Here is a 9,836-nt window from a genome sequence, read left to right as displayed (position 1 = left end):
CTGCTTTGCCACCCCCGTCCGCCTGGTCTGCAGACCAGGGGGACGGGGAGCAAAGCAGAGCAAAGCCACGGAGCCCGAGGGCAGCAGGACAGCCACGGCACGTCTGGGCTGTCCCGCTGCCCCCGTGCTCCGCGGCTTTGCTCCGGACACCTGTGGTACAGCAGCTGTGGCGCTGCCAGTTGGTCCCGTAGCGCCGCTCTGGGCGCTACTAGACCAACCGGGCAGCACCCCAGCTGCTCTGCCCCAGGCGTCCTGATTCAGCCACTGCTGGTCAGTTTCAGCAGCGGCAGAATCAGGATGCCTGGGGCAGAGCAGCTTGGGTGCTGCTGGGTTGGTCCAGTAGCGCCGAGGAGCGGCGGCGCTACTGGATCAACCCAGCAGCACCCAAGCTGCTCTGCCCGAGGCGTCCCCAAGTCAGCCGCTGCTGAAACTGACCAGTGGCTGACTACAGGAAGCCCCTGCCCCGGGCTTCCTGGAATCAGCCGCTGATCAGTTTCAGCAGCAGCTGACTTGGGGATGCCTGGGGTTCTTAAGTTGAATCTGTAAGTAAGTCAGAACTGGCGTCCAGATTCAGCCGCTGTTGAAACTGATCAGTTTCAGCAGTGGCTGAATCTGGACGCCAGTTCCGACTTACATACAGATTCAACTTAAGAACAAACCTACAGTCCCTATCTTGTACGTAACCCGGGGACTGCCTGTAGTTGATAATCAGATTTGGCTTAAAGTTATATGCTATAAAGTGTAGGAGAAAAATCATGCCATCTCAGATAATACACTGTGGTTTCAGTCAGGGTAATTGCTGGTTTGATTGTCTTTAAGTGGCAATCGCTGCAGTAGCAATAATGCAACAAAACACTGAACGTTCAGCTAGAAACTTCAACTCATCAGGAGAGTTGTTCTCTATCTCTCCTTTGTGAAGAGTAAGCCCATGTGAAGAGGTTGTTAGGCTTTGTTCCTTGATATCTGAGGCTGTGCTAAGCATTTTCCACCTTAAGTCACAAAATATTGCGACCCTCCTTGGATCTTGAATGAGGTGCTCAAAGGTTTCAGTAGCTCTGACAACAGCCAGTTATTGTCAGAGTTATGAAAAAAACTGAAATGGTTTCCAAATCTTCTTTGTCACATTCTGTGCCATGAAGGCACAAAAAACTGATGGCCTTTTAAAAAACACAGCTCTCATTCTTCAGTTACCAGACAGTACAGCAGGCAGGATGTTGCTTTCTTCCAAAGCACAGAGGTAACCCTAGAAATCTACAAATGTTACTGGAGAGGTAGCTCTTTTTTGTAGGTCTGTCTTTAACTCACCTGTTGCACTTAATCCCCATAATTCCCTTTTACATTCTATAACATGGTTTTGTAGCAATCAAAAGCAGATTAATTCTTTAATTAAATTCTATAGGATTTTTTCCTTTATGGGTTTAAGTAAAATAAACATTGTGAAATCAGCATACTTTAAAAAGCAGCAGACATGAGTGAACTTCTGTGGATGGCTACCATTATGAATTCAGTGTTCTTCGCTGACACTTATAACTGACCCTTGACTGTCAGCCTGCCCATAACTAGAACATCACTGGGCATCATCATTTTCAAAACAAAGTAACCTGTCCTCATGTATGGACAGAGTACCAGGCGTAGGTGGTTTATAGCTTGGAAAAGAAATCTGAACTGCTAAGAAAATTAGGCCACTTAAAAACATTTGGACCAATTTTGTCCTCAAAATTTAGGCAAAATATTTTGTGCATGTTTAAGACCAAATATGGATAGAATCCAGCTATCCCTTAATCTCTCTCTCTCTCTCTCTCTGTGTGACACACACACACACACACACACACAATTAGGAGGTTTGGATACCAGAGTAAATTATGCAGTATCACCTTGCCAGCATTAACAGTGTTGCTATAATTATTTTGCATCTGAAAGCTATGAGTTCTGTCAGAGCTATTCATGCCCTTAATGGCGGAATACAAAAAAGGATGAAAAACACCAGTTTTCACTATTCCCCAAAAACCAAAATATATTATTTGATTCAATAAGAAGAATTAGGGAATTTAATCTAACAGACAGGATAAATCCATGAAACTCCAGGTCCAGCAAAACTAAAGCTCAGTTTCAGATTCTAAGCTCTCAAATTCAAACAGGGACATTGGCTACTTGATCTGTAAGGGGCCAAGCAACATCTTTTGGCAAAATAAAGATAACTACAATAGTAATAAGTTAGGGGTTACATAAGAGTAGAGTAATACCTGCATTATGAGGATACACATCCCCACTGTCCCGAGAACATGCTTATGTTCCTCCAACCAACTTTTAACTCTCTCGTAACAACCCTGAAAGAGAAAAATAAAACCTAAGTCTTGCCCATTTCATGGGTGCACTCAAAACAAAATCAAGTTCAACTGAGAAAGTATTACCGTTTTCCACACTGAATTTACAGTTGAATTCCGTCCACAGTCTTGGGAGTTTTCCCTACAACATCGGTCTGGGACAGTGTTTTCCCCCAGGACTGGGAACCAATCAGTATAATCAGTAACCCCACAGCATTCCATCTACAAGTAAAATACAAAAAGACCATGAAGAAGCTTCACAAACCAACTTTTTACATGTTACTTTTCTTAACCCACTGTTGTACCCCACGTATTTTGCACTTTGATACCACCTCTCGCCTGGAGATCACAAAGAGCATGGACAAAAATTGAAAGAGTCTCATAAATAGCCCTGTCTAGAAAATAAGTTTTTGGAGAGACACAAGCCAAGACATGAGAAATTGTGACTACTAAGTCAATGGCACTCTCGGGAGAGGAAGCCAGTAGTCCTGAACTCCCACATCTCTGAGCTTACCATTAGAAAACACGTTTCCAACTAAAGCCTCATCTGCAACCAGTTTCACTCAAACCCACAGGCTTTGCTACTTTCAGCTCCCAAATGGCATTTCAGGGTTTGTGATTATAATCCTAACACATCAATTTCTTTTCTTCCTTTATCTTTCTTATACAGATCATAACCTCCTGTAGTGATATTCCTGTCACATAGCTATTCCCAGTGGATCTCATGAAAAACATCTTACTTTTATAAAGCACCTTTCATCCCACAGAATGCCCAAGGTGCTTTCTGAATGTAAAGTGATATACAAATATTTGACTGATATCAATCACCAACTTGCCAGTTATGGAATGAGACAGAGCAAATTACTGTTAACAAAATGATGGTCAGCTAATATTTTTAAATAAAGAAAATATGTTACCTCTGCCTGAATGATGTTCCATGCGTTCTTCAGTCCCACATTATTTTCCGTATTGTAAAGTGAAAGACCTTCTTTCAAATCCTTCTTTGCATTCTCATTGACCTGTTTCCCATCAAAACAAAACACAGCCAGTTAAAGGACAATATCCAATGTGTAAACCTGCATACATATGTTGCCTTCATCCCCACCTCTGGATGCACATTATGATAGATCTCTCACTGAACATCACTGAGCAGAATCCTCACCTTTATAGCTAAACTCCATTTCACTTGACAATGCAAAGTGCCTGCCGTGGATGCTAATTGCCTTTGAAGCTCTAGTTTTCCCCCACCCCAATTCTGGATTTAGCATTTATTAAATCTTTTAAACTATGGACATGGAACAGAAAAGCACAGAGAGGGACCAAGCAGTCTCCTCTCTGCTAACAGCTGAGTGTATGTTGGGAGGTAATAATTTGCCACTTTTTCCCCCCCTTTTAAAAAAACGTATGAGTGGAAGGGAGGGAGAGGGTGACAGACAACATGGATCACCTCCATAGACATGTGCAGCATAATCATATGCAACATGCGTGCTGTATGGATGCACACACACCTATAAGAACATGAGGCTTCTCTTTACTATAGGGTTAACATTTTTACTTGAGTATCGCCTCGCTCTTGTGTCCCATCTCACACACAAACCCCAGTAACTCAAGTGTGGTGGTGTTTTTCACTTCAGCTAGCTAGTCCATAATGGTAATAGGCTATCGCCGGTGCTAGTACAGCTCATTCTGTGCTGCGAAGCGCAGCCCTCTGTGCAGCTTGTGAGTTATTTTGTAGTGAGAACTCCCTCTTAAGCTAGGATGACTCGAGAGGAGTTAAGTCCAGCATAGCTAAATTGAGTTAAATCTGCAGCAAAGTTAGACACAACAATGTCCAACTACAAATTTCAACATTCTTTCCTACCAGCAGAGTCTGACCTATTTAATTTAAGAACATAAAGCCCAAGAGTCCCAGCCTCACTGTAACAGTTTGCACCCTTTCTCTAAACGTTTTTTATAATCATCAATAAACTAATCAGCATACAAAGCCATGGGAAAAGAGAGAAATATTATCATCCCCATTCTACAGATAGGGCATATGAGACACTGAGAAGTTAAGTCCCAGATTTCGGGAGCCAAAGTTTATGAGTATCTAACTTGACTCCCCTACAGCCTGATTTTCAGGGATGCTGAGCACCAGAAGCTCCCACTGTCTTCCGTCAGAGTTTTGAATGCCTAGGACCTCTGAAAAAACAGAAGGTCTCAAATTTTATATCCCAATAAGTGGACATTTTTGAAAACATGGATCCAAACAACTGGCTCATGATCTCAGAGGAAGCCAGGGACTGAGCTGAAATTAAATGAGTCCAAAACAAGAATGGTCAGATATGCAATAAAACCCACTGGACTCCAATTTCATTAAATTAGAAACTTCTGCCATCATGGGATGTGAATGGGGCCATAGGTGGTGGCTGTGCAGCTGGCTTGGGGAGTCAAGTTCCAACCCCATGCCCACCGGAGTCCAGCCCCTGTTATGGTGCTAACCCTGTCCCCCAAAGCAGCTGGGCAGCTGCATGGCTACTCCCTGGCCATGATCTGATTCCCAGAACAGCTGTGCCATGGCCCGAGCTCCTGGAATAGCCAGGCAGCCACACCTCAGACCTGACTCTGCTCCAGCCCCCAGAGCAGCCAGGCAGCCACACTTCTGGCCAGCTGGAAAGGCTGGGGCAACATGTGGGTGGGGTCCAAAGACAATGCCTACCCTTGCCTTCATTACCTGCCGCCCACGAGTGGGGCTTCAGTAGACATACCCAAGCTAGCTTTCATCATGCTGACTAGGGTACTGGTGCAATGAAGCCAACCCCACTGAAAAGTTTGTGAAGCTTTCTTAAAACGTGCATCCAAGTAAGCCCCGGTCAGGCCAAAGGCTCCTTCCCCACAGGACTCCATCCTCAATTTATCAGCTTGTTTTTGTAGACTTCCAACCTCTCATTTCTTCAAGGCCCCTCCCCGTCTTTTCAAGGGATGACTAGCTGGCTTGTGAAGGGGCTGGAAAGGGCAGATGATTTGCTCCCTGCTATTTTCTGCCATCACATGCGGCCAGTAAGGAAGATCTGCTCCTCTGAATACCGAGGATGTCCTTGAGGAGCGAGCTGCCTGCCTATCCCTTACTCAATAGTAATAATGAACCTAAAAAGGTTTCAGCATACCGTGACACTGTGATGCCACTCATCCCATTCTGGCTAGGCAGAATGCAGCTTTCTAGCAAGAAACCTGGGCACTACGGGGGATAGAAAGGGGCTTATCTTTCCACTTAACCTGCCTGTGAAAACAGGTGGTGGAAAGAACGGGGTATCTGGCCTTAAGAACCACTGCATGGTCATCCAGCCACTCAGACATTGCTGGTGATGAAGGAGGAGGGTTGCAAGAACAAACTTCACAAGGAGACAGCAACAACTTAAACTGAGGAGACTGCAAGCCTAGGAGGGAAGGACAAAATAGAGGTCCCAGCTTTTGGTTTCTGCAGGAAACTGCAAAACTCAAGTTTTACCTCAACCCTCTCAGAGAATCCTTCCACCGTAATCAATAATTACTCTCAGACAACATGCAGAGGAGGCACACATAAAAGTGAAGATCACAAGGTTAAAGCTATTTCCACTGAGTAAGAAGAATCTTTGTTTAACAAAAGCAAACAAAAACCAGCTTAGCTGCCAGAACTGATAAACTAATCTACGGGACATATTTGCTTACCTTGTCCATATAAACAAAGAACAAAATGAGTAATATCAGCTCTACCAGGAGAATTATCAGCAGAACGATGAAAAACTAGAACAAAGAGAAATAAAACATGGATACATGCTACCTGAATAAAGAACTAATTCAAGCATGCTAGTCAAGGGCCCCTGGCCTTGACAAACCAGATTGAAAACACAATTTCAGTGCAATACAGACAGTAGGTGTAACAAGAATCCCAAATATTTCATGTGAAAATCATGATGGTTGAGAGGACTGCAGTCATTTATTTGCCCTACACAGAACTTTTTTATGCAGTATATATTTCACATCATTTTCCCACTGATGAATTATCCCTCCTGTAATCCAGTCATCCATCTCTTATACATTTGGGGGTTTGTGTGTCTGTATTTATGTGTGTGTGTGTGTGTGTGTGTGCGTTTTTAAAGTCTGTGTTACTTTGCAATTCAAATCCTAGGAACATATCCTAACCTTGACTCCCCACCTACCTCTTCCCCACATTCAGCAAAGCTTACAAATTAGATTTCAAAATTACTAAATTTTAAACTAAATTAATCATATTGTTATTCTCCTGCAGTACTGTCATTTCCCCAGACTGTGCTTTCATTAGACAGTGGTTTAAGCCTAACTATTGTTCTCCACCTTCAGAGGGAGAACAATAAAACTGTCTTTTAGCAATGTTTATGTCACACTGTTTACATATCTTGACTGTGCAGTTCACTGGCTAGGGGCACAGAAATCAGATTGTACCAGTATGTTCCTCAGTATGTTCAGCAAAGTGAACACAAACACAAGGCCTGCTGCCACAAAGATAAATTTCCCCTGGTATAGGAACAAATTCCCAGCTTTAGCTGAATTTAACTGCTCCTTTGTTCAAAAACTGAATTATTATTTTGCACTTTTATAGCACCTTCCTAATAAGGATCTCAAAGCATTTTTCATAGCTTAGTATTAGTTTGCAGCAAATCACCAAGGGCATGTCCACATGGCAATGAGCATGCGTACATAGAACTGAGTTAGCTTTTATTTAGCTAGTCTGAATAATAACAGCAGTAAAGTCACAGCAGCATAGGCCCTGGGTGTGTTCTGCAGCAGCTAGCGCTAGCTTGTGCTGCTGCAGCTTCGTTGATATTCTTATTTGAGCTCACTAGATTAAAGCTTGCTCAGGTACGTCCGCAGGTGCTGGAGTCATGCCTCTGGATGGCAATGTAGACTTCCCTAGGTAGATCTAAACATGCTTAGTCACGGAAACACACTTATACACTCTGGTTGCTTTCCAAAGCGTGAGCTCCAGTATTTAGGTCTCCAGTGCACCAGCAGACCAGTCCCTTCCAGAGTTTAAAGGGTATGTCTACACTGCCCCATAGTTCAAACTACAGGGGAGTGAAGGTACTTTGTACAAATGCTAGGGGTGCAGGGCTGCTGACAGAATTGCTAGGCCTTGGGCAAAGTGGAGGGGGGCTGGCTCTGGGCCCCCCAGAAAGGGTGGGCTCTTGGGCAGAAAGGGCAGAGCTGGGGCTAGCCTCCCCCAGACAGCCTTTCAGTGCTGCCTGGCTTGCAGTAGCAGTGGCCAGGAGCCCTGGCCCCTTTTAAATCACTTGGCCCTGGGCCAGCTGTTCCTTTTGTTTTAATTTGTATCTGCAGCATCCACACTAGGTGGTTACAGCACAGCTCTTTGATGCATATAGTGATTATTGTCCTGAGAGTCCAAGTAGTGGGACAATGTAGACAAGCCCTTAACTCTTTTCTTACTACCTTCTGAGGCACTTTCAAAGTACAGTATAAAAATGCAATGGCAAATAGCTTTTAGTGAACCATTTAGATTTGTGTTTTACTAATACGAATAGGGATAAGTTCACCATTTTTTAAAATTTCAACCAAGATGATTTTTTAAAACAAGAAACATTTCTTTACACTGGAAACTCAAAGAGTAGCATAGTAGCTAAGTGTATGAGATCCAGAGAATAAAAATTACCCAAGCTGCCCACGCTGAATGAAACACAAAATATAAAGAAACAGCATAAACAGAGAAGAGCATCTTCCCACTTCCTTCTCCTCTAACAACCTGAAGTGAAGTTAACAACATAAGTAGATTTTTTAAGGAGCTATTTTTAAAAAATCACATTTATTTCATAACAACTCTGCCGCTTTGATTTAGTAATCCCTAACTGGCTTAGAATCTGGCTCTATCACGTGAAGATTTTGCACTTCCAACTAGTAGCGGTGATTAAGCTGGAGTCCTCTAGGTTTAAACAGGAATGGGCTGCCAGCAGAGTCTAGAATTCACGCACCAGTTTTCATCTACCCAGAGTTGAGAATTATTAATCTGTGTGGTCTAGGGGTGACCAGAGTTGAGAACTTTTGGCGCACAGTGTTTTTCTTGGGCTTTAATACGGGGAGGGATAAAGACTGACGGTAGATTATTGGAGTTATCATGAATGCTTTCAAGACAATTCTTCTAATGTTGAGATTTCTGGATGAGTCAGTTTCTTGCCTGGCAGTTGGTTTGTGATGAACTGTACATTGAGAATTGTTCCTGGTTTGTATTTCCCGTTTAATTTGCTGTGTTACCTACATGAGGGAAATGTTTATAAAAAGAAACAAATATGTATACATAGTTCTTTGAATAAAACCAAGTAGTGGTATCATTCTAACTATATAACTATCATTACACAGCACAAGAGGAGGAGGATTTTTAACTCACTCTGCAGAGTTTAATAGAGAATACCTGCTATAGAATTCCATACATTGATTTTAAAAGTCAATAGAAACATTTTCTCTAATGCATTCTTTTCCATACAGGTCACTTGTAAAGTAACCAGGGAATCAGGGTTCTGTTTCCAAGGTAGAGATCGTCGTTCCCTAGAGTCTCAGAGCCGTAGAGTCCAAGGCCAGAAGAGACCACTGTGATCATCTAAGCCTGGCCTCCACAGACTTGCCTCAAAAATATCTCTGTTTGAACTAGAGCATATATTTTAGAATTCAAAAACCACCACTAATGAAGAATGCAACCAAAAAGTTCCAATGGCTAATAACCCACGCTGCTAAAAATGTACAACTTACTTCCAATACAGGTGACTTACACTTAAAAGGAGGCACTTGTTTTCCTTGATAGCACCCAGACACCCCAAAAAGCCGGTCACCATGATGACTGTGCCAATGAAAATGACAACGTTGGCAGCCGAAAAGGATGGAAAGCTGGGAGAAAATGTGGCGAAGTTTCCTTGTGACACCGACAACCATATTCCCACGCCCAACAGTCCACAGCCACATAACTGCAAAGAGAGAAAAAGGTAGATTCCAACATTAAAAAGGGACACATTTAACTCCTGTGGGAATTCTATGCGACTGCACACATGCATAATTAATGAGTCATGCACATTTTTTTATTTTTTTGGGGGGGGAAGCTTCTATTGAAATGTTGCTAATATTTTGCAGTGAGAGGGTGCTAGAACAAAAGCAGTTCATAGCAGAAGATAGTGTCTTCATTTCCTCCTTTTGTCCACCAGTGGGAGCTGCAGCAACAGAACAGAGCAGCCACTCTCAGCCAGCTAGGGAAGGAAAGAGCCTGCAGAGCCTTCTTCATAGCGCCTTTTGGACCAGGACAGAAGACAGGAGCTATGGGAAGACAGACAGTGTGGGCTGCCAGGGGACCAGACAGGGGTTCATGAGGGCTAGTGGGGCAAGGGCTGAATGGGCACGGAGGCAGAGCCATAGGGGAAAGGAGGTGCAGGGCCAATAATGATGGGGGAGGGATGCAGAGCTACAAAGGGACCGGGTAGCTGAGTGGGAGCACAGAGACAGATGGGGACAAGAGGAAAG

General features: G+C 43.5%; 1 protein-coding gene across 3 annotated transcripts in view; it reads right to left on the bottom strand.

The window, feature by feature from the left end:
* Window positions 1–9,836, bottom strand: part of TSPAN9 (tetraspanin 9) — a 271,489-nt gene that overhangs the window by 6,037 nt on the left and 255,616 nt on the right. For all 3 annotated transcript variants that reach the window (XM_075900398.2, XM_006123032.5, XM_006123031.5), the window contains 5 exons: window positions 9,098–9,289; window positions 6,012–6,086; window positions 3,242–3,343; window positions 2,412–2,546; window positions 2,244–2,327 (listed from right to left, as the gene is read on the bottom strand). In XM_075900398.2, coding sequence (XP_075756513.1) covers window positions 2,244–2,327; window positions 2,412–2,546; window positions 3,242–3,343; window positions 6,012–6,086; window positions 9,098–9,289 — 588 coding nt within the window. The remainder of the gene's footprint in view (window positions 1–2,243; window positions 2,328–2,411; window positions 2,547–3,241; window positions 3,344–6,011; window positions 6,087–9,097; window positions 9,290–9,836) is intronic.

This window comes from Pelodiscus sinensis, chromosome 1 (assembly GCF_052426305.1).
Source record: "Pelodiscus sinensis isolate ZL-2025 chromosome 1, ASM5242630v1, whole genome shotgun sequence".
In the NCBI taxonomy this organism is placed as follows: Eukaryota; Metazoa; Chordata; order Testudines; family Trionychidae; genus Pelodiscus; species Pelodiscus sinensis.
This window is presented reverse-complemented; position numbering and strand designations above follow the sequence as displayed.